Source organism: Propithecus coquereli, unplaced genomic scaffold, assembly GCF_000956105.1.
Source record: "Propithecus coquereli isolate 6110/MARCELLA unplaced genomic scaffold, Pcoq_1.0 Scaffold459, whole genome shotgun sequence".
In the NCBI taxonomy this organism is placed as follows: domain Eukaryota; kingdom Metazoa; phylum Chordata; class Mammalia; order Primates; family Indriidae; genus Propithecus; species Propithecus coquereli.
The window spans coordinates 1,034,038-1,058,725 of record NW_012150385.1 but is presented as its reverse complement, the minus strand read 5'-3'; the positions used below and the strand labels follow the sequence as shown (position 1 = coordinate 1,058,725).

The 24,688-nt window shown below is 44.9% G+C and overlaps 1 protein-coding gene across 1 annotated transcript in view; it reads left to right on the top strand.

The window, feature by feature from the left end:
- Positions 1-20,924, top strand: part of APMAP (adipocyte plasma membrane associated protein) — a 31,267-nt gene extending 10,343 nt beyond the window's left edge. The window contains exons 3-9 of the mRNA XM_012655047.1: positions 2,610-2,725; positions 11,822-11,914; positions 13,513-13,629; positions 14,698-14,872; positions 15,347-15,481; positions 15,938-16,130; positions 20,449-20,924. Coding sequence (XP_012510501.1) covers positions 2,610-2,725; positions 11,822-11,914; positions 13,513-13,629; positions 14,698-14,872; positions 15,347-15,481; positions 15,938-16,130; positions 20,449-20,658 — 1,039 coding nt within the window. The 3' untranslated portion in view covers positions 20,659-20,924. The remainder of the gene's footprint in view (positions 1-2,609; positions 2,726-11,821; positions 11,915-13,512; positions 13,630-14,697; positions 14,873-15,346; positions 15,482-15,937; positions 16,131-20,448) is intronic.
- Positions 20,925-24,688: the final 3,764 nt, after the last annotated feature.

The following is a 24,688-nucleotide window of genomic DNA, read 5'->3' as shown; positions in this document are numbered from 1 at the left end:
GTGCACGGCCAGGACCCAGCCCCGAAGCCCTGACTTGGCAGCTGCCTTCCCAGTCCACAGCCCACAGTCACTTTGGGAGTAGATGGACGTGGTTTCCATCCAGAAAGGAACAAAAAAGATTATTTTTCTTAGAAGGGTATAGATGTTTCCAGTCATTTTTAAGAACATATTTATCAGTTAAAGTAAAATTTAATAGAAACAATACAGTAGTATTTTGGAGAATGGATTTTTTCTCTGTAATTTTCAAGTCTGACAAGAAGAGTAACTCTGCTAGCAGTTGAATGTTGCTACAGTACTGTCAGACGTACACATTTTACTGCCAGGGTGAAACAGTAAAACTCAAAGATAACAAATAAAAAATAGCAGCCATCTTTATGGGTGGTCAGGGAGATCACGAGCAAATAGAAGCACAGTAAACGACACTCAGGCTGGAGCCACGGGAGACTGGCAGAGGGAGAAGAGAAACAGCATCCCCCGTGCCCTGACCTCCTGTGGTAGAGAGAGAGATGTGGTGCCTCGGAGAGCTGGTTCTCCAAAGTGCTTAGGAAATCCTTTGTGCGGTCCAGACCATTTCTGGGCCCACAAGTGGTTTACTTCACTGTGGTTGAGAATCAGTGAATTGACGCAGGAGTTTGTGCATCTGTGCCAGCCACCCGTGACCAGCTGACACCTTGCCATTCTGCTCACGTCTCACCACTTTGTCAAATGCATGCTGAGAGGCACCGTCTTCCCCCTCTGGAAATTACGGTGTTTCATCCGGTATGTCTATGACAGTCCTCTAATCTTGCAGAAAGGAAAAGGAAGGCAGCTTTGTGGGGCAGGGTTTTGGCAAAGCCCTGCCACCTTCCTGGTGACCTTTCTTCCTAAATACTGAAACCAACTGCATGATAATCCAGACTGGAAAAGCTGCCGCCCCTCTGCCCTGCCACATTCCTGGTCTGTCCTCTGATTTCTCGGAGACTGAGTGTGGCCTCAGCTCCCCCAGGAGGTCGTTTAACACCCTGCATATAGGCCCCCAAATGCACTTCCACCAGCTGAATACCCCTCCTGCCCCGCCTGCTGGCCTGACCCTGTTTACTATCTCGACCCCACACTGCCCAGTTTCTAGAGATGACCCAGGCAGAGGAGAAGTCGGTAGCTCTGCTTTTGTGAGTACAGCACCTCTTGCTGCCTCTTGATCTTTTTGCTCTGAACAGAGCTTTAAAGTAGGCCTTTTTACTGTTGTCAGTGGCATTTTCCCCAAACCTCATTCCTATTCTTGGGCTCTCTGCCTTGCTAGAGAGCAGGGTGGGGAGGGTATTGGCAGGTACTACCCCTCCCTCTCTTCTCTCCTGGCAGTGTTCATTGGGAGCCTTCTGTGTGCCAGGTTGGGTACCAGGTGCTTGGGATACAGCAAAGAAAAATACAGAAGTCTCTGATCTCCCAAGTGTGTGTTCTAGTGGGGATAGACAGTCAATAAGCATAACTGAAGTAAATTATATAGTACGTGAGAAGCTGGTGAGTGCTGTGAAGAACGTAGAGCAGCAGGAGGACTGGGTTTGGGGGAGGTGTCCAGTGTTCAGTTGGTGGCCACAGCAGGCCTGCTGAGGAGGTGAGGGTGGAGCAAAGAGGACTGGTGAGGGGGTCAGTGCTCCAGGCAGAGCAGAGAGCCAGTGAGAAGGGCCTGAGGTGGGCCCAGACCCAGCAGGGAGGGGCCGGTGTCAGGGGGCACCAAGGGCAGGAGGAGGAGAGGAGGGAGAGGTGGTGGGACTGGACTACGAGGGGCCAGGGGGCCAGTGCAGGGACTTGGGCTCCAGTTGAGATGGGGCTGCTGCAGGGCTCTGAGCAGACAAAGGCCCTGATTTGACTTGGGCAGCTGGATTGAGAATAGACTGAAGGGGACAAGGGAGGAAACAGGGGAGAGAAGATGGTGGCCCAGGCCAGGGTGGTAGAGAGGACATGGTGAGAAGGGGATTGTTCAGTGACGTCTGTCATTTAAAAGTGGCCTCAGCAGAATTTGCTGCTGGGCTGCGAGACATGACGTGTTTGCATGTGGATGGGAAAGACGAGAAGGGAGGGGAGAGTTACTGGAGCCAAGGCTGTGGGATGGGGAGGGCCCGCGGCCCAGTGGGGGTCATCAGGGAGAGCCTGGTGGGCCCTGCGGGGTGTCAGGGGGCATGTGTGCCTGTACTGGACCACGGGGCGGTGGCTCTGGTACCAGGACAGTCTCCTCTTGTTCTTTCCATCGTCTCTGAAGCAGGAGGCCAGGCCGTCAGGTGTGAAATGTGCGCTCTAGCTGGCTGTGTAAGTCACAGGGGTGAGGGGGCCAAACTGTCCTGAGGCCCTGGACAGTGGCAAGGATCTGGGGTGGTGAGGGGTGCTCTCAGGTGACAGGGCTGCCAAGGCCCTATGTTAGCCACATTTATATTTCATATTTATTTTGTACTTTGACCTTCTCTGATGTCCTAGAACAGTGTTTTCTTAACCTTTGTCCTTCTGGCAACTGAGGATGTTTTTGGAATATGCCCTCTAAAAAAGAATAGGGAGTTATGCATGTAGTTGGTCCTCAGTAAGCATTTTCTTCGTGTATATTTTTATAGACAAATCCCTATAATTGCATTATTTTGCAGCTTCAAAGAACCCCCCCTGTTGCATGGTGTTCTGCATCCAAATACGAAGTTGCGACAGGCAGAGAGGCTATTTGAAAATCAACTTATTGGGCCGGAGTCCATAGCACATATTGGGGGTAAGTAAACTCCTGGGGCTGCGTGGTCAGAGTTGGGGGACTTCAGGCTGTCTGTTGCTGGAGAGGGCTGGGGAGCAGCTGCCGGGGGTGGTTCTGCGGGTCCTTAGCGATGTCATACCCCAGACATCCCATGGGAGTGGCCCAGCAGGAGTGGTTCTTTCCGCTGGTGTCATCTGTCTGATCCAGGCCATTTTCGTACTGGGTAATTTTGAGTTCATCTCTTTGAACTCTATGGAGCACTTTATTGTGCTCAAAGTGTTGTGAAGGGAAAAAGGCAAGATGCAGACACTGATGTTTAATTCACTTATCAAAGTTAGGTGCGTATTACTTGACAGCATATATAAAGCTCAGTTTGTATAGATTTCATTTTGAAATGAAGACAAATGATTCTCAATACTTCCACTGTTTTGTTTGTTTGTTTTAAAGCTCACTTTGATGGGTACACTTAAGGGTAACCATCCGCGTCACACTTGCCCAAGTCTGAGAGCTAGAAATGGGTCTGGTTCTGATACTTGCATCTGTATCTCTAGCAATTGGAACGTGGCATTTTCTGTCTGTGAAAATGAGAATTAAGCTTAGTATTGAAAACACACAGTTAATGAAAAGATTTACAAACTTAAACTGTTGTGAGGATTTCTGAGCAGCTTATTTGGAAATGCTGCTTGCCATTCTGAAATACATTGTGTCATCTGGGCAGTGGCTGTGGACAGGTACACCCAGTGTGCTGCTCTTCCAGGGGTGTTCCACTAGCTTCTCTTGCCCAGCCCTTGCTGTTTGATATGGGCTCCAAAGACAGGCCCATTTCTGCAGATTTTTTTTTTTTTTTTTTTTGTGGCTAGCAAAGTCAAAGTTGTTTCAAGAAGAATAAGTACTTCATGATAAAACTACTTCTTTTCTTTTAAGACATTGACATTTATTAGTAAATTTCATTAATTTTTTTTGGTGAAACATCAAATATTGCTATTTAAAACTAGAACTGAATAGAAATTGAAGTACAAAGCAGCGGTTTTTTCTTACTTCTCAAAGAGAGTGCTTTTCCTGTCTTCTCCCTTTCCACTGGGGTTGCTTCTCATTGTACTTTGTTACCAGGTCCTGCCTTTTTTCTCTCTCCACATTGAGGAGCTGGTTTACTTGGTGACATTTCTGGCCAGGCATAGTGGGGACCTCTCTGGTTATACCCTGTGGGTTTGAACCACAGGGAGGCACCCAGGGACCTGCTGTTAAGTCATCCAGGGGGCTGGCTGGAAGGTTGCTGCCAGTGATACCCTCAGCTAGCCTCAGGGGAGTGTTGGGGGAGAGTGATCACCAATTATCAGGCTTTATTTTATTTGTTTTTAAGTACACTTTATTTTAAAGAGCAGTTTTAAATTCACAGCAAAATTGGGTAGCAAGTAGAGATTTTCTGAAGAAGAGTTTATCAGCAGTCCCCCACCAGACTGTTACATTTGTTGCAATTGATGAACCCGTATTAACACATCATTAATTACCCAGAGTATATAGTTAACATTAGGATTCACTCTTAGTGTTGTATATTCTATGGGTTTAGACAAATGTATAATGACATGTATCTACTGTGATAGTATCATATAGAGTATTTTCACTACCTTAAGTCCTCTGTGCTCTGACTATTCATCTCTCCATCCCGATTTAACCTCTAGCAATCACTGATATATTTTATTTTATTTTTTTTTTTGAGACGGTCTCATTCTGTTGCCTGGGCTAGAGTGTAGCAGTGTCATCATAGCTGACTGCAACCTCAAACTCCTGGGCTCAAGCAATCCTCCTGCTTCAGCCTCCTGAGTAGCTGAGACTACAGGTGCATGCCACCACACCTGGCTAATTTTTGTATTTTTTGTAGAGACAGGGATCTTGCTGTGTTGCTCAGGCTGGTCTCAAACTCCTGGCTTCAAGTGATCCTTTGCATTTGGCTTCCCAAAGTGCTGGGATTACAGGTGTGAGCCACTGCATCTAGCCCCACTGATCTTTTTACTATCTCCATAGGTTTGCCTTTTCCAGAATGTCGTGTAGTTGGAATCATACAGCATGTAGTCTTTTCAGAATGATTTATTTCACTTAGTAATATGCATTTAAGTTTACTTACTCCGTGTTTTCTCATGGCTTAATAGTTCATTTCTCTCATCCAAGTACTAACTGGGCCCCGCCTTGCTTAGCTTCCGAGATCAGACAAGATTGGGCATGTTCAGGGTGGTATGGCTATAGACAATAGCTCATTTCTTTTTAGCACTGTATAATTGTATGGATTGTGTGGCTGCACCACAGTTTATTTTTGCATTCACCTACTGAAGAACATCTTGGCTATTTCCAAGTTTTGGCAGTTATGAGTAAGGCTGCTCAGAACATCTGTGTGCAGGTTTTTGTGTGGACACAGTTTTTAACTCATTTGAATAAATACCAAGAAGCATGATTGCTGGATCATAAGGTAAGAGTAAGTTTAGTTTTGTGAGAAACTGCCAAAGTGTCTTCCAAAGTGGCTGGACCATTTTGCATTCGCACTAACAACGAATGAGAGTTCCTGATACCCCACGTCCTCTCTAGTAGTTTTGTTGTCAATGTTTTGGATTTTGGCCATTCTAATAGGTGTGTAGTGGTATCTCATTGTTTTTTTAGTTTGTATTTCTCTGATGACATATGATAATGCACATCTTTATGCTTTCTTGCCATCTGCATATCTTCTTTAGTGAGGTGTTTTAGTCAGATATTTTGCCCGTTTTGTAATTGGGTTGTTCATTTTCTTATTGTTGAGTTGTAAGAATTCTTTGTATATTTTGGATAACAGTTCTTTACCAGACAAATATTTTTGGAAATATTTGCAAATGTTTTCTCCCACTCTGGCTTGTCTTCTGATTCTCTTGACAGTGTCTTTTGCAGAACAAAAGTTTTTAATTTTAATGAAGTCCATTTTATTAATTATTTCTTCATGGATCCTGCCTTTGGTGTTCTAGCTAAAAAGTCATTATGATACCCAAGGTCATCTAGGTGTTCTCCTATATTATCATCCAGGAATTTTTATAGTTTTGCATTTTACATTTATGGCTGTCATCCATTTTGAGTTAATTTTTGTGAAGGATATGAGGTCTGTGAAGGGTATAAGATTCATTTTTTGTCATGTGGATGTCCATTTTTTCCAGCACCATTTATGGAAAACACTGTATTTTCTTTATTGTATTGCCTTTGCTTCTTTGTCAAGATCAGTTGACTGTATTTGTGCAAGTCTATTTCTGGGCTATTTATTCTGTTCCATTAATCCATTTGTCAGTTCATTTGCTAATGCCACATTTTCTTGAGAACAGTAGCTTTATAGAGAGTCTTGAAGTTGAGTAATGTCAGACTTTATTCTTCTTCAATATTGTATTGGCTATTTTGGGTCTTTTGCTTCTCCATATAAACTTTAGAATCAGTTTGTTGATATCCACAAAATAGCTTGCTGGGATTTTGATTGGGATTGTATTGAATCTATAGAACAAGTTGGGAAGAGCTTACATCGTGACATTATTGAGTCTTCCTATCCATGAATGTGGAATATCTCCCCATTTATTTAGTTCTTCGATTTCTTTCATCATAGTTGTGTAATTTTCTTCATACAGAGCTTGTGCATATTTTGTTTATACCTAAGTACGTCATTCTTTTGGGTTTTAATGTAAATAGTATTGTGTTTTAATTTTAAATTCTACTTCTTTATTGCTAGTATAATATAGGAAAGTGATTGAATTTTGTATATTAGCCTTGTATCCTTCAGCCTTGCTATAATTGCTTATTAGTTCCTGGAGGTTTTTGTTCATTCATTAAAATTTTCTACATAGACAATTATGTCATTTGTGAACAAGGACAGTTTTACTTCTTCCTTCCCAATCTGTATACCTCTTATTTCCTTTTCTTGCCTTACTGCATTAGCTAGGACTTCCAGTATGATGTTGAAAAGGAGTGGTGAGAGGGGCCATCATTACCTTGTTCCTGATCTTAGCAGAAAAGCTTCTAGTTTGTCACCACTAAGTATGATTTTAGCTTTAGGTTTTTTGTATATGTTCTTTATCAAGTGAGGACATTTCCTTCTGTTCCTACCTTGTTAAGAGTTTTTACTATGAGTGGATATTGGATTTTGTCAAATGCTTTTTCTGCATCTATCGATATGATCATATGGTTATTCTTTTTTAGACTGTAAATGTGATGAATTACATTAATTGATTTTTGGTTGTTGAACCAGCCTTGCATACCTGGGATAAATCTCACTTAATCATGGTGTGTAATTTCTTTTATAGATGGCTGGATTTGATTTGCTAATATTTTGTTGAAGAGTTTTGCATCTGTGTTTATGAGAGATACTGGTCTGTAGTTTTCTTATAATATCTTTGTCTGATTTTGGTATTAGTGTAATGCTGGCCTCAGGAAATAATTCTCTCTGCTTCTGTCTTCTAAAAGAGATTTTAGAGAATTGGTTATAATTTCTTAAATTTTTGGTAGAATTGACCAGTGAACCCATCTAGGAGTAATGCTCTCTGTTTTGGAAGGTTGTTAATTATTAATTCAGTTTCTTTAATAGATATAGTGCTATTCATATTGTCCATTTCTTCTTATATAGTTTTTGGAGATTTTTGTATTTCAAAGAATTGGTCCATTTCATCTCAGTTGTCAATCTGTGGGCATTGTTCATCATATTCCTTTATTATCCTTTTACTGTCCTTGGGTCGTAGTGATGGCCCCTCTTTCATTTCTGAAGTTAGTAATTTGTATCTTCTCTTTTTCTTAGCCTGCCTAGAGGTTTATTAAGTTTTTTGGTCTTTTTAAAGAACGAACTTTTGGTGTCATTGATTTTTCACTATTGATTTTGTTTTCAACTTCATTGATTTTTTTTTCACTAATTTTTAAAAATTTATTTTCTTCTGTTTACTTTGGGTTTGGTTTGTTCTTCTGTTTTTAGTTTCCTAATTGGAAACTTAGAGTTTTGATTTTAAATCTTTTTTCTTTTTAATATATGTACTCAGTGCTATAAATTTTCCTCTACTGCTTTCTGTGCACCCCACAGATTTTGATAGGTTGTATATTCATTTTCATTTAGTTTAAATTACTTTTAATTTCTTATGAGATTTCTTTTACTCATAATGTTATTTACAAGTATATCGTTTAATCTCCAAGAATTCTGGAATTTCCCAGCTGCCTTTTTTTTGTTTGTTTGTTTTAAGAGACCAGGTCTTGCTTTGTCACCCAGGCTGGAATGCTGTATTGTGATCACTGCTCACTGTAACCTCAAACTCCTGGGCTCAAACAGTCCTTCTGCCTGAGCCTCCTGAGTAGCTGGGACTACAGATTGTGTACCACCATGCCTGGCTAATTTTTTTGTTTTATTTTTTGTAGAGATAAGGTCTTGCTGTGTTGCCCAGGCTGATCTCAAACTCCTGGCCTCAAGCAATCTTTCTGCCTCGACATCCCAGAGGGCTGGGATTACAGGTGTGAGCTACTTACTGCACCTGGCGCCAGCTGTCTCTCTGTTACTGACTTCTAGTTTAATTTCATTGTGATCTGAGGGTAGACATTGTATGATTTCTATTCTTTAAAGTTTTTTAAGGTGTGTTTTATGGCCCAAAATGTGGTCTAGTTAGTGAATGTTCCATGTTAGCTTGAGAAGAACGTATATTCTGCTGCTGTTGGATGAGGTAGTTGATAGATGTCAGTTATATCCAGTTGGTTGATGGTGCTGTTGAGTTCAACTATGTCCTTACTGATTTCCTGCCTCCTCTGTCGATTTCTAACAGAGTGATGTTGATGTCTCCAACTATAATAGTGGATTCGATTTCCTCTTGCAATTCTGTGAATTCTTTCCTCACATATGTAGATGCACTGTTGTTAGGCACATGCATGTTAAGAATTCTTCTGTCATTTTGGAGAACTGACCCCTTTATCATTATGTAATGCCCCTCTTTATCCCTGATAACTGTCCTTGCACTTAAGTCCTGCTCTTAAGTCCTTTCTCTGTCTGAAATTAACATAGCTACTCCTGCTTTCTTTTGTTTAAGGTTAGCATGGTATAATTTCTCCACTCCTTTACTTTTAATCTATGTGTATCTTTATATTTAAAATGGGTTTCTAGTATACAGTATATAAATGGGTCTTGCTTTTTGAGCCACCTTGACAATGCCTGACTTTTAATTGGTGTATTTAGACCATTTATGTTGACGGTGATTATTGATATACTTGGTTAATATCTACCATATTTATTAGAGTTTTCTATTTTTTGCCCTTGTTCTTTGTTTTTATTTTTCTCTTTCAATCTTTTTCTGCCTTTTGTAATTTTATTTTTTATTTAAAAATTTTAAAAATTAATACATAATATATGTACATATTTTAGGGATACATGTGATATGTTGATACATTCATATAATGTGTACAGATCAAATTAGGGCAATTGGGATATCCGCCATCTTAAATATTTATCTTCTTTATGCTAGGAACATTCAAGCTATTTTGTAATGTACAATAGATTAATTGTTAACTATGGTTACCCTACTGATCTATCGAAGACTAGGTCTTATTTCTTCTATCTGACTGTATATTTGTGCCCATTAATCAACCTCTCTTCATCCTCTTCTACCCTCTACCCTTCCTGGCCTCTGGTAACCACCAGTCTACTCGCTATTTTCATGAGATCCACTTTTTAGCTCCCACTTATGAGTGAGAACATGGCAATATTTGTCTTCCTGTGCTTGGCTTACTTCATTTATCATAGTAACCTCCAGTCCATCCATGGTGCTGCAAATGACAGTATTTCATCCTTTTTTATGGCTAAATAACATTCTTTTGTGTATTTTTGCCACATTTTCTTTATCCGTTCCTCCACTTATGGGTACTCGTGTTGATTCCATTTTTTGGCTGTTGTGAATAGTGCTGCATAAACATGAGAATGCAGATATCTCTTCGATATCTTGATTTCCTTTCTTGTGAATATATATCCAGTAGTGGAATTGCTGGATCATCTGGGAGTGCTAGTTTTAGTTTTTTGAGCAACTACCGTACAATTTTCCATAGCGGCTGTACTATTAATAATTTACATTTCCACCAGCAGTGTACAAGTATTCCTCTTTCTCTAAATCCTCACCAGCACCTGTTATTCCCTGTCTTTTTGATAAAAGCCATTTTAACTGGGGTGAGATAATATTTCATTGCTGTTTTGATTTGCATTTCTCTGACGATTAGTGTTGTTGAGCATTTTTTCATATACTATTAGCCATTTGTATGTCTTCTTTTGAGAAATGTCTGTTCACATCTTTAGTCCATTCTTAAATACCTAGATATTATTAATATTTGTTTTTTTTGCTACCGAGTTACTGGGGCTCCTTACATGTTCTGATTATTAATCCCTTTTCAAGCATATAGTTTGTAAATATTTTCTCCCATTCTGTGGATTGTTTTTTCAGTTTTTTGATTGTTTCCTTTGCTGTACAGAAGCTTTTTAGCTTGATATAATCTCATTTGCCTATATTTGCTCTGGAGGTCTTACACAAAAAAAAATTTCCCCAGACCAATGTGGAATGTTTCCCCAATGTTTTCTTCTAGTAGTTTCATAGTTTCATATCTTAGATTTAAGCTTTAATCCACTTCGATTGGATTTTTGTGTATGGTGAGACGTAGGAGTCTAGTTTCATTCTTCTGCATGTGGTTATCCAGTTTTCCCAGCAGCATTTATTGAAGAAACTGTCCTTTACCTGTTGTGTGTTCTTTGTTGAGAATAAGTTGGCTGTAAGTGTGTGGATTTATATTTGGATTCTCTCTTCTGTTCTGTTGGTCTGTGTGTCTGTTTTTATGCTGGTACCATGCCGATTTGGTTACTATAGCTTTGTCATATATTTTGAAGTCAGGTAGTGTGATGCCTCCAGCTTTGTTCTTTTTGCTCAGGATTGCTTTGGCTATTTGGGGTCTTTTGTAGTTCCATATAAATTTTAACATTGTTTTTTGTTATTTCTGTGAAGAATGTCATTGGAATTTTGATAGGGATTGCATTGAATCTGTAAATTACTTTGGGTGGTATTGACATTTTAACAATATTAATTCTTCCAATCCATAAGCATGGAATAGCTTTCCATTTTTTTGTGTCTGCTTTAATTTCTTTCATCAGTGTTTTATAGTTTTCCTTGTATAGCTCTTTCACTTCTTTGGTTAAAAAATTCCTAGATATTTTTATTAGTATATTCTTTGTAGCTATTATAAATGAGATTGCTTTCTTGATGTCTTTTCAGATTGTTTGCTGTTGGTGTGTATAAATGATATTGATTTTTCTATGTTGATTTTGTAACCTGTTACTACTGAAATCGTTTATCAGTTCTAACAGTTTTTTTGGTGGAGTTTTTAGGTTTTTTTAAATATAAGATCCTGTTGTCTGTGAACAAGACTAATTTGTCTCCTTCTGTTCCTGTTTGGATGTCCTTTATTTTTTGCTCTTGCCTAATTGCTCTGGCCTTATGTAGTTTTAAATTGGGCATTTTATATGATTCCATCCTCTCTCTTTTCTTACCAGTAATACTTCTGCTTTTACGTTTTTGTAGTGGTTACCCTTGAGTTTGCAATACACATTTAAAAACTATGGAATATTTCATGAATTTGTGTATCATCCTTGCTCAAGGGCCATGCTAATTTTCTCTGTAGCATTCTAATTTTAGTATATATGCTGCTGAGGTGATCACTTAATGTGCTTTAATTTTCTCCTGAGGATTCCTAGCAGTTCTTCCCCTTTGGTTGGATATGATCAACGTCAGCAGAAGACACGGATGCTCCTGAATGCTGAGCCTCAACTGAGGGCGTCAGGGCTGGAGCAAGTCCTCGCAGCTTTTCTCACTGGCTGGCATCTGCTGCATCCTTGCCCCAGCGTCTGGGTCAGGCCCACAGGCTGACTCCCTAGGCCCTCAGTTTTACTGCTGTAGCTTTAAGGATTTTTCTAATTCCTAGATATCACTTCTCCTTCATCTTCAGAACTGCCATTTCCTCGCTGGAGAGAATCATAAGCCCCCTCAGATGCAGAAGAAGGTGGCGTGGTCACAGTTCTTAGGCTGACCTCCTCCTGCTCTTCCTGCTTTTTGTGTTTTCAAACAGATGTGATGTTTACGGGAACAGCGGACGGCCGGGTTGTAAAACTTGAAAATGGTGAAGTAGAGACCATCGCGCGGTTTGGTTCAGGCCCATGCAGTAAGTTGGTGACAATCCCCATGACATGTTCTCTTCCAGGTGTTCAGAAAGGTGCTCACTGGCTGTGTGGAACTGCTTTTCCCTACCAATCAGTTTCACCCTAGGAGAAAAAGGGCCCCTGCCATCCGACAGATGGAGCACAGTGTGGGTGTCGCTATGAGTTCTCCATTTGCCAGGTGGTCCCTGGGCCTCACAGTGCCTCAGTGTCACTCCGCAGCCCTGTCCCAGCTGGGCAGTGGCCGGGCACCTGCTCGGTACTTTGCAGGGCCCCTGTCACTCGCCATTGCCTCTGTCCGTGCTCACTTTCATGGTACTTCAGGGTGAGTGGGTGTGGTCAGAGTGCAGCTATAGAAAAGCAGGTGGCTTTGTCATTACTTGGTTCTATAAATATAGTTCCTTCATTGGTTTCTCAGGAATTTCAACAGTGTCATTCAGAGTGGAAACACCCTTAAGTCACTCAGATTTTGAAAAACTAGAGTAGAAGAATCTCACTGTTTAAAAACTAAGACTTCTTATTAGTTATTTTTAGTAGCTGGAATGTTTTCATAAAAATGATGTGTTCTCACTGTAAAATGCAAATAACACAAAAGTACAAAGGAAAAAGTAAAAATCACTTCAGAGTCTTCTCAGTTGTAATGGTTACTAACATTTTAGTGAATAATTTTTCAGACATTTTTCTGTTCATGGACACCCACACATTGTGGTTTTTTTTTTTTTTTTTTTTTTGAGACAGAGTCTCACTGTGTTGCCCGGACTAGAGTGCCGTGGCATCATCCTAGCTCGCAGCAACCTCAAACTCCTGGGCTCAAGCGATCCTCCCACCTCAGCCTCCCGAGTAGCTGGGACTACAGGCATGTGCCACCATGCCCGGCTAATTTTTTCTATATATTTTTAGTTGTTCAATTAATTTCTTTCTAATTTTAGTAGAGACGGGGTCTCGCTCTTGCTCAGGCTGGTCTCAAACTCCTGAGCTCAAACAATCCGCCCGCCTCGGCCTCCCAGAGAGCTAGGATTACAGGCGTGAGCCACCGCGCCCGGCCCTGTGGTTTTCTTTGAGAGGCAGGGTCTTGCTCTGTTGCCTAGGCTGGAAATGCTGGACCCTATTGCCTCCCTCCTCAGCCCCCAAAGAAGCCAGGACTATAAATGCACGCCACCATACCCGGCGAATAGTTTTTAAAATTTTTCTGTGGAGATGGGGTTTGGCTATGTTGCCCAGGCTGGTCTTGAACTCCTGGCCTCAAGCAATCCTGCCTAGGCCTCCCAAAGTGCTGGGATTACAGGCGTGAGCCACTGTGCTGGCCACGGTTTTACTTGATGGGATAATATTCTACATTCAGTTCTTTATCCTTCCTTTTTCCTCTCCATTTTGGCTGTAAGTGCCCTGCTTGAGCACCCTATAGTAAGCACTCTATAGTGAACACCCTGCAGTGAGCACCCCACAGTGGGCACCTTCAGGGGCAGTTCTACTCTAATGTCATGGTCCTTTTTGTTCTGTGCACACAATGCATGTTTTGGAAGGTATGGATGAGATAGTTGGACACTGAGGAGGGCACAGGTAGCATCTTGGACCAGCTGCTGATTCCTGTCTGTTTTCCTAGAAACCCGAGATGACGAGCCTGCTTGTGGGAGACCCCTGGGCATCCGGGCAGGGCCCAATGGGACTCTGTTTGTGGCTGATGCATACAAGGGACTGTTTGAAGTAAATCCCTGGAAACGTACGTGGCAATATCTTGTTTCCTTCTGTGATGATTTCAGATCTTAAACAATATGTGTGTAAGTTGATTTAATAGGATTTGTTAAATACAATCTGCTGGAGACTAATGTTTCTTACTAATTGAATAGTACTGAAAGCTTTGCCTACAAATATCAGCTAGTTTTTAACACCAGAAAACTCCCTACCCACGACTGTGTTTGTCCATACCCTAATTTCCTCTGGCATTTATTTGTATTTTAGCCACAGGGTCTCAAAAGGATTTATTTTGAGGATGTTAGACCTCCTCTTTCTGTCCTTATTTTTCCATGTATCTCTGTGCAGCTTGTCTTTCTGTTCATTTTCTGTCTTCTCTGTCGCCTTCTCCTTTGTCTCTGCCTTTTCATTTTCTCACTTTCTCTCCCCACTGCTCCTGTGTGTGCTTTCTCGATGGAGGGTCCTGCTGCGGAGGGCTCTGTCGTCACATGCAGTGTGTGGGGCCCGGAAGAGGCCCTGCAGCCCGACTGCTGCTGGCTGTGCACGTCATCCTCTTCTGTAAAGTAGGATGATCATAGAGCCTACCCCATGGGATTGTTTGATGGTTTAGATGAGATCATACCTGGAAAGAGCTTAGCACTCAATAAGTGTTCTACGATTAAATATTTTTAGAAACTTATTCCTGCTACTTTATTTACAAACAGATTCATGGAACATTTTATATTTCTCTCAGGCAAACAAATAGAATGAAAGCCTTTGACCTAATGCTCTTCAGAGATGTTTTAAAGTCAGTTGGCCTCAATAAAAGAAAGAGTTCCTCATTCTTACGGAAAGGGTCTGCCTTTCATGAAGTTAGTCTTAAGAAAACATTATCACTTAATAGTTAAGACTGCTTTTTACTGTAAGAAGGAATAAATCTTCTGTCATGCAACATGGAGAAGCTCATTTTAGTGTTTTCCTTTTAAATCAGTTATGCCGATTAATATTTTGAGATTATCGAGAAGGAATAGCAATCTTTTTGAATGAATGAAAGAAAGAAAGCAAATCTTTTTCTTTCTTTCTTTCTTTTTTTTTTCTTTTTTTTTTTTACTTTCAGGTGAAGTGAAACTGCTGCTTTCCTCCGAGACACCCATTGAGGGGAAGAAAATGTCCTTTGTGAATGATCTTACAATCACGCAGGATGGGCGGAAGATTTATTTCACAGATTCTAGCAGCAAATGGCAAAGGCGAGATTATCTGCTCCTGGTTATGGAGGGCACAGACGATGGGCGGTGAGTGTTTATTTCAGGTCATCCGCTCAGTTCACCAGCCAGGCAGGGCTGCTTCAGCAGAGCTTGTTGCCTTCAGGAACCGTGGGAGTGTTTCTGAGCATACTATTTCAGCTTTTGGAATAGGACTAATGGCTTCTGGAGACAAGTGTTAGATATAACAAAATGGAGCAAGATATTCTCCCTTTTTCTTTGAGGAAATAAAATAGGCCAGTCCATCTGAGGGTGTGGTTCTAGGCAGGCCTGGGTTTTGGGTCATCCCTCTGAAGGGGGACTCCACTCCCTCCTTGGTGCCACCCCAACTCCCAGGTCAGTGAGAGGACTCACTGTGGAGTGCTCTGGAAGGGGAAGGGCCCTGGGGCCTGGTCACTCCTGCATGAAGTTGAGTCACCATCCACAGAAGGGAGCAAAGCTCCAAGCCCCCCAGGAGGCCATGAGCTCTCCCCCATGTGACCCTCCGCTTTTGGCATTCCACAGCCTGCTGGAGTATGATACGGTGACCAAGGAAGTGAAAGTTTTATTGGACCAGTTGCGGTTTCCTAATGGAGTCCAGCTATCTCCTGAGGAAGACTTTGTCCTGGTGGCAGAAACGACCATGGCAAGGATACGAAGGTGTGTGATGTTGGCTGAGCTGTCAGTTGTTGGCCAGAGCTCGTCATGGCTTGGGTGGGCATGGAAATGTGACTGACAGAAATCTGAGATGCAGCAGGCACCTTTTGCTTTGTGAATTATGATAAAAGTAAAATTCAAGGATGTGTTTTCTTTCCCCCATTCCTTAGCCTACTTGAGAGTGGCAGTCTGCCACAGTGTGTTGATGTGATGCTAATTGTGCAGCCTGGGTCCCATTTCCCTGCCCTGTGGGCCTTGATCCCCCTTGACCTGCTTCTCCTCTGTTCACATGGGGCCCAGGGCTTGAGGACTTCTCAGCACTGTGCCTTCATTCATGATGGACACATTTACATTAGTTTTCATAACTATATTTGGATAAGACCAGTTTGGTGCTTGGCTAAAATTTTTCCCTTATATTGGGTGGCTACTGTTCACTGCCTGCTTGGGTGAATTTTTCAGAGTCTACGTGTCTGGCCTGATGAAGGGAGGGGCCGACCTGTTTGTGGAGAACATGCCAGGATTTCCAGACAACATCCGACCCAGCAGCTCCGGGGGATATTGGGTTGGCATGTCAACCATTCGCCCTAACCCTGGGTTTTCCATGTTGGATTTCTTATCCGAGAGACCGTATATTAAAAGAATGATTTTTAAGGTAACTATAACAGCTATAATTCCAGAAAACAAAATGAAAATGAATCATGATCTCTTCTTGACCTTTATAGCCCTAAAAATTCTGCTTATAATGTTTGGTACTTTTAATGACTACTTAAAGACACATTTCATTCTTTATTCCAAAATGCAACTTTAAACATTTGACTCCTTTGATTTTTTTTTTTCTTCTGGTTTCCCTGTTGGTGGGTATTTTTATTTTCACCCTCACCATCATAACTCCTGGGGCCTCCACCCTGCCTGTCACTTGCTTTTCTCTTTCTCCCCTGGCTGTTACAGGCCTTTTCCGCGCCCCTCTAGACTCTGCGACTTTGTTTTCTGCCGCACTTGCCGCCGCCTCCTCCTCCTCTGAGAAAGCGGTCAGCAGGTGCATTTTCCCCCCTCCCCGTGGCCGCACCTGCAGACCTGCTCACCTCGGCCTCTGTCCCACCTTCTTGGAGCCTCACTGCCAGTCGCCTTTCTTCCCAGGTTCTGCCCTTTGACCTCTTAACACACCAAACTCTTTCCTGTTAGAAATCATCCACCAACGGCCAACTATACCCCCTTCAACACAGCCTTTAAACGTTCTTCTTCCTGCCATTTTCCCAGTGATGTCCATGGAACACTCTGAATTTTAGCTCAGTGTGTTCATGCTATGGAGTAACTTGCTGAACCAGGCCCTTATATAACGCAGAAATCTTTTCCAACAAGTTCCATTTCACAGGCAGAATAGATGCCTGAAACCGATAGTGAGTATTTGAACAGATTTGAACATATTTGTAATGTAAGGTCCCGGAGGGAACAGGCAGCAGTTACTGAGCCTTCGGTGCTGGGCTGTGCGCTGGGACCACTCTGGAGGCTGCGTGTGCTTTCTCGATCAGGCTAGCCCGTGGCCTGCAGTGAGGCGAGTTCAGCAGATCTCTGTGGAGAATCCTGTCTGTTCAGAAACCTGTTCCTCCTATTTGCCTTATCGGCCACAGAGCCAGTATCTGTTCCTGCTGGGACCTAGGAGGAAGTAGGATGGTAGGGCAGGCTGAGATGGCTTTTGGAGAAGGCCAGACCTGCTGTGGGTCCCTGGGCAGATGACTTGGTCTCTCTACCTCAGTTGCTCCATCTGTAAAATGGGAAGGGTAATAGCATTTGACTAAGTGCTGAGAAAATTTAATGAGAATATGCTGCACATAGTGCCCTAGCTGTGTTTAGTAAGTGTTCAATTTCTGTGACTGTCAGTTTTCCTATGGCAAGGATGTGATTGCCACCTACTCTTTTGGTGGTCATTGTCTCTCTCCCGTTGACCAGCATGTGTGCTCATCGGGGCAGGCATTTTTGCTGTCAGTTCACTGCTTTGTCTTCAGCACCTATAGCAGGATCTAGTGCATGGTAGCACCAGGAAACACTGTTGAATGAATGAGTGATCAGAGAGCGGAGACTGAGTGTGAGAAGGAGCCAGCCGTCCCCGAGTGGTGGGACGTGGTCGCACGGGTGGGCGGGAGCCCTGCAGCAAGAGGGTGCACAGAGGGAGGTAGGAGAGGACCGCAGGCCATGTGGACTTGGAAAGGAGTTAGATTTTATTCAGAACGTTATCCAAGTCATTGCAGTTTTTTTTTTTTTTTTAAGTTTTGAGATAATATCAAAGTTACAGAGAAGTAGCAGGAAGGGTACAAGGAACCCTTTTCCCTGAGCTGATTGCAGGTAAGCAGCTGACCCCGTGCCAGAGCACTGGAGATGCTTTAGTACACTTTTCCTACAACAGGGACGTCCCCCTTCATCACCACGATCCAAGCCGGGAAAGTCACACAGATACCCCATGACCCCCTTCACGTTTCACCAGTTGTCCCAGTGTTGTCTTTGTGACAAAAGGATTCGACCGAGATCAAGTGTGGTATTTAGTTGCCGCCTCTTTATTCTCCTTCAGTCTGGAGAATGTTCAGCTCCCCAGCCTTTTTTTGACTCTTTGACCTTGATCCTTCGGAAGCTTCCAGGTCAGTTGTATTGCAGCATGTCGCTCCATCGGGTTTGTCTGGTGTCTTCTCGTGACCGGATTCGGGTTCTGTGCTGCTGGTGGGAGCAGCACGGCAGTGAAGCTGTGTCCTTGCCTGGCGCAGCTGTCAGGAGGTGCGTGAAGTCCGTCGCCCCATTACCAGTGGTGGCAGCTTTGATCACCTGACTCAGGTGGGGAAGGCCAGCCTTCTCCACTGGGAAGTCACTCTTTCCGTTTGTAATTAATGGGTGTTTTGTGAGGAGGTACTTGACTACTAATTATCGGTGCCATCAAATGGTTTCCCATTTGATCAGTGGTTATTATGTTACTGTTAGTATTTATTCTGATGCTCAGATTGTCCACCTGTGGCTAGTGGGAGCCCTTTGAGTGTGGCTCCTGGATGTTTGGACAGGTCCCTGTCATTCTGGGACTAGTTCCTTGTTTTCTGGTACACAAGTTGTTGCAGGCTCCGCTTGCAATTTCCCAGCCCCAGCTCTGGAATTGGCTGTTTCTCCAAGGAGCCCTGTTTCCTTCTAGGGAGATCTGGGTGCTAAGGGTACTCACTGCTTTTGGGTGTTGCTGGCCCAGGCTCCTGAAGGGACAGTGCTAGGGAATGCACACATGCAGCACAGACTCATGCTTACCTGCACACACACGCCACACACATGCTCACGCCTACATCTATCCTCTGTTTGAAGTGAAACGCATAAATTCAGGCTGATATCTTCAGTTCCACTTTAACACCACAGGATTTATTCTAGTTTTCTCCCGTATTTCTCCCCATATTTGTACCTTTCTTTTCTAGCAGTGAGAAATTTGGACCCCACTATCCTTCATGTGTTTACCTATTTAATCAGTTCCCCAAGTGTAGCCAGTCTGTAGCTATTGCCCCCGCTGCAGGGCCCCTGCTAGCACCTCACGCTGGGCTGTCCTCTTCTTCCCTGACCACGTGTAGGAGCTGTCCCTGGGTGAATGGCCTCCTCACCCTCTCGGCTCTGACAGCCTGGTCTGGGCCACTGTGGTCTCCACATCTGTACACGCCCACCTGCCCTGCTCAGCCCTACGAGTGGCTTCTTGACTGAATTGTTCGGGAGGGGAGTGATGTAGTATAAAGAACGTTTTAGAAAGATAACTGCAATGACTGTGTAGAGAACAGCTGTGGCAGGGCTTGGCTGGCTGTGGGAGCCTGGTGTGGAGCTGTCGTGGTGGCTGGGGAGAGGTGATGGGGGCACACAGATGGCAAGACTGGGGTGACTGGGCCTATAGGGCACAGAGGGACAGAGTCAAGCAAGGGCGAGGGCTGGGTTCCCGGCCCTGTCTCCTGAGTGGGGTAGTCTGTCGAATTTGAAGTGCCGTTAGAAAGTCCAGGCGGATGTGGGTCCCAGGCAGTGAGGGATTTAGCACTGAGGGTTGGAAACAGAGGTGGAGATTGGAGAGCTCTCTGGGAAGTGACTAGTTGAAATCACGAGAGAGAGAGAGAGAGAGAGAGAGAGAGAGAGAGAGAGTGAGAGAATGAGATCTCTTAGAGATAAGATAGAGGAGGGAGGAGAGCAGAAGGATCTACAACTAAACAGCAGGCGGGGGCATTTCATGGGTTGTGGGAAGCCTTAGTAATTTGTTGAGCTGTAATGCAACTTTAGGTTGCAACCCATCTGGGTTCTCTGCTTAAAATTCTTCAGCGGCCACGGAGTCCCAGTCTGAGCCCTTTAGCTTAGCCATGCCCGGGGGCACTAGAGGTACCCTGCTCAGGTATCCCTCAGGGTCTGCATGCTGAGCTTGGAGGAAAGTGGAGGAGTTTCTGCTTTCTGTTTTAGAAGCTGTGTCACGTGCTGTGTATGGTGGCTGGAGTTTCTCATTTAACCTTCCCAGCTTTTTTTTTTTTTTTTTTTTAACGTGAACTATTCTCAACTCTCCATCATTTGCCCCTATATATTTGGAGTATGTTAAACCTAATCAGAGGACTTGTCATTCATTCCAGTTAAGGCATGGAGGTTGTGACTCAGCGTTCTGGCAGGTAGAGATTATTCTAAGCCTTGGCTTCAGTGTTGTGACTTCCTGGCATGCGATGTACGTTTCTGTGCTCAGTCAGGTCATCCAGAGATGCACTTGTGCTGCTGTCCCTGTGCTGGGGTGGCCTTGTTGGCCTGATCTGCCCAGGGGTGGGGGCAGGGAGGGCCTCAGTGCTGGGGCAGGAACTGGGTTAGTCTGGGTGCTGCCCTGTGGGGCTCCCCTGTGAGGGGTGGGGTCAGGCCGTTCCTGGATGGGGGCGCTGTGCAGTCGGGCTGTTCCCGGTGTTCTCTCAGCCAGGAGGTAAACTCGCTGCACTGTGCTTCCCTTCCAGCTGTTTAGTCAGGAGACGGTGATGAAGTTTGTGCCGCGGTATAGCCTCGTCCTGGAACTCAGCGACAGTGGCGCCTTCCGGAGAAGCCTGCACGATCCCGATGGGCTGGTGGCCACCTACATCAGCGAGGTGCACGAGCACGACGGGCACCTGTACCTGGGCTCCTTCAGGTCCCCCTTCCTCTGCAGACTCAGCCTGCAGACGGTTTAGCCAGCCCTCATGGCTGCTAAACTGCCACGCGAGCCTTACGCTCGGGCACGAGACCTGGTCCAGGAGGAGCTGTGGACACAACTGTGACGCATGTGTCCCCATGCACCTGTCAGCCCTTGGAGGTGTGGGGGAAGCTGCTGCAACCCCTGAGGATGTGCAGGCCCCGGAGGGGTAACCCTCACCTGGGCCCGACTTTGTGTTTAGAGGGAAAGAAACATAACATTCCTGCTGCCGGGAAGATAAATTCATGTAAAGCCATTTTCTCTCAAAAAAAAAAAAAGCTTCCTAAGTACAACCATTCCCTAGGACTGGGAAACCTTGTGCACTTCTAAGACTGTGCTCGGTGGACGTGGCAGCGGGTGAGCTGCCCAGGGATCTGGTGGCTGCTGGCTCTGCCCTCCCCACTCCAGTGTCTTTACTGTAAAGTGGGGCGATGCCTTTCTTTGTGGGGGGCATGGGATTGTGGAGGCCAAGACTTGGGAGCCACGTCCTCAGGGCTTGTGTGGGACTCGGGCCCTTGGTCCCTAGGCATTCCCTCCACAGTGTGTGGCGAGAGTGTGTCGGCTGCAGCGGCTCAGAGAGGACGGCGCTGGGTTTCTTTCTGTGAATCCTGCCACGCTGGAATCGGGTGATCCAGTGATTTAGTCCCTTTCACAGGGCACATTTAGCAGTGTCCTGTTGATGACCTCTGTTCTTCCCCTCCAGACCCACACATGTGAACAGTGCACGTGTTAATGTCCTACTTGCTTGAGTGTTGTAAGTTCCTGTATATTTTCACAAGTACGTCTACACACTGGTCATAATTTTGATAATAAATAATGATAAATTGATTTCTGCTGATTAACTTTTCGATGGTGTGACCTGAGAGTTTCTTCTCTGCTTTAATTATTTTGACAGTGACTGACATTTAATTCTGTCAAGTGTTGATACGCGGATTGTCTTGGCGAGGATGTTGTTTGAGGGCCAAGGAGTGCATTGACCAGCGCAGGGAGGGCAGCCACGGAGCCTTTCTGCAGCAACCACCTTTGGGAGCAGCTGGCCTGAGCCATCTGCCTTTCGTGTTGGTTTGTTCATGGGCAAGTCAATACAACACTTCTCTCCTGTTTTCCAGCCTGCAAAATGGCACTGACACCTGTCCCTTTCTTTCTTGGGTGTTTGTGACAATACACAAGAGATTGTGTCTCTGGAAATGTTCGGAGTAACTTGACAGAGACAATATCTTATATAGGTAATGATAAAATAAATCAGATAAATAGGTAATGATACAAAAACTCAAAGAGAATTGATAGCTGCGGTAAAGTTGGGACCACCTCTGTTGTGGCCCTGGCTGGCCTTTGACCCTTTTTCCCTGCCCTCCCCTTCCCTGCAGGCTTCATGCTGGGAGAAGAGTCAGGAGTCCAAAGTGGGTTAATCCTGGTTAATCTTTTGCCCCCCCTTCGGGCAGCCTCATGCGGGTAGCCACCATGGAACAGAGGCAGAGATCGACTTCTGTCTAGTTGATGCGACCCATATTGTGTCAGACGAACAACTGTCGATGTTGTTTATATAATTTATAGGAAAGAAAATTGGTAGTTATTATTAAGTGCTTTTTAATAGCAAATGCTGTGCCTTCTGTATTGGGTGTAAAGAATAATAAGGTAATCCCTAATCGTTCTGTTATAAACAATTTAAATATGCTGGGCCTGTAAGTTAACTTTTTGATTCTTTAATTGAGAACAGAAAGCTTAGTTTTAGTGCTTTTAGTGAATTTTCATCAGTGCAGAGAAGCTGGTAAATTGTTTTTCACAGTTTTCAGCAAAGGAGTCTTGATTTTGACTCAGATGTTGATTTTCTGTCTCCAAGTGTCATTTCCTGTGTTTTGTCTGGTAATTTGGCATGGTGCGGTATGAAATATAGTCATCTTACTAGGTTTAAATATGTGATATGCTTTTGCTACAAACATGAAAGGGATTTGCTCTAATGTGAATTACTAACATGTTCTTCAAAATAATGAGGTGATTGTATGCCTCTGTCATCTGTTTAAAAACTTTATCAAGATTCAGTTACTACCTTTCACAGGAGAGAGATCCCATTGTGAGATTTTTGTTATCAACATGCACTTGCAGAGTGGCCTGTAGTTTTGAAAGTTGTTGGTGTTCACTGACTGTTAATGATTCAAGGAGAAGTGGCCTCGTTGCACGGATGGGAACTGAGGCTCGGAGGGGTTAGTGACTGCCCAGAGCACAGCCCGGACTCCCGGTGACGGGACTGAGGAGTACTCGTGTGAAGCCGGGAGAACGGGAGACGGGGTGACATTCCAGCACCTGGCAGGGCACCGGCCCTGAACTGGGCTTGCACAGCAGGGTCCTCTGAGAGACCTACATCTCAGGGTGGCCGGGGTCTTGGTGTGGTCTGAAGCCTCACAGGGGGTCCCCCTGTGGGCAGTGGTGGGGACTGATGGTTTTAGGGAGCATTGAGTGGCCACAGCCTGGGCCTATCTGCAACCTGAAGAGGAGCAAAGCTGAGTGACATGTGCAGCACGTGGCCCTAGAGCTGACTCCATGAGGTCCTGTGGACAGCTAGGAGCCGTGGCGTGGCTGGGGAGAGCTCTAGAACACTCAGGCCAGGGCTCTGACAGGATTTTGACTGGTTTTGGTCAGTTTGGGACCTTGAACAAAAGCGCTGCTTTTTGGCCATAGTTCTGGCATATCTTAGAATCGTGGGAACGCAGTGTTACATTTCCTCAGTGACAGTAATGTTAGACAGTGGCACAGCCTCCCTCTGTGTCAGGGGGAAGCTGATAAATTTAGAAAACACTGGGTTGGCAGGATGGACTTCAGGCCATCGTGGACTGACACCTGCTCCATGTGCGGTGGGGGTTCCCTTTAACCTGTTCTTTGGCTCGGCCACAGGTCTCTTTGGCAGTTCCCTCCTGGCAGGGCCGAGTCTGGAGAGAGCAGCATCTCCCAGCAAAGTCGTGATGACAGGAGCAAGTGCCATGCACACGGCTAGCGTGGGCACCCTGCTCTCTGGGCAGCTGAATAGTAGTCTGCAGTGGTGTGACTGGTGGGTGCGTCTCAGGAGGGCAGAGGCACGCTGGCCACGGGCTTCCAGAAGTGAGGCTAGATGCTACTCACTGGCTCGCCAGCCTGGCTCCTGGCCTGTGTCACCAGGGCTGGTTTAGGGAAAAACATGTAATTCATGAAACAAGCTGGGAATGATGGAAGTGGTGGATGTATTTTAATACGGAAGGCTCTCCCCCTGCCCCCAGAGAGACTGTTTGCAGGAGCCTGAGGTTGGGGAGCCACACGGTCAGCTGGCATCAGGGCTGGCCAATGTGCCTTACTTATGAGATGGGAAAAATTCCTGCCCCAGTGGTGTGTTGAAAATCAGGGGTGTAAGTTAGTGTTCAGACCTGGGAGTGTTGAGATTAGGATTTGAGGCTCCCTCTCCCTCCCCAGGTGGAGCAGTGGGGGTTAGCTGGGTCTTCCTGCCTGGGGACATCCTGGCTGGGCAATGGGGGCGCTGCTGCACTTAGAGCACTGTACATGTGCATTCTCACCTGCGATGAGGCCAGGTGAGGCCTGGCCAGGTGTGGCCTTGTGCTCTGGTTGCACTTAACTGTGAATGAGACCAACTACAGGAGAGAGTGTGGGCCTCTTCTGCACCACTTCATCTCACATGCATCTGCAGGCTGCGCAGCCCTGGCCTGAGGCCTCTTTGGCTCTGCGTGTGCCACGCTGCCAAAGCCGTGGGCCTCAGAGGCAGCAGGGAGGGCTCGGGCAGGGAAGACAGCACAGCCGGAGGGCGGCCCCCTCGGGTGGGTGCTCCCTGCCCTGGTGGTTCATGATGAGGACAGGCTTGCCTGCTTCTGGCTGCTGTGGTCTTCGATTTGGTGGCCAGCAGCTAATCACTGGACAGGCCTCCCAGGGAAGTGACATAAACTCGCCAACCCCTCGGTGAGGGGGACCCCTTGCAACGCTCACCTCACCTTCCTGATTCTCCCTTTGAAAAGTAAAGCACGCTGCCGTTGCTCTGAGATGATTAGCTC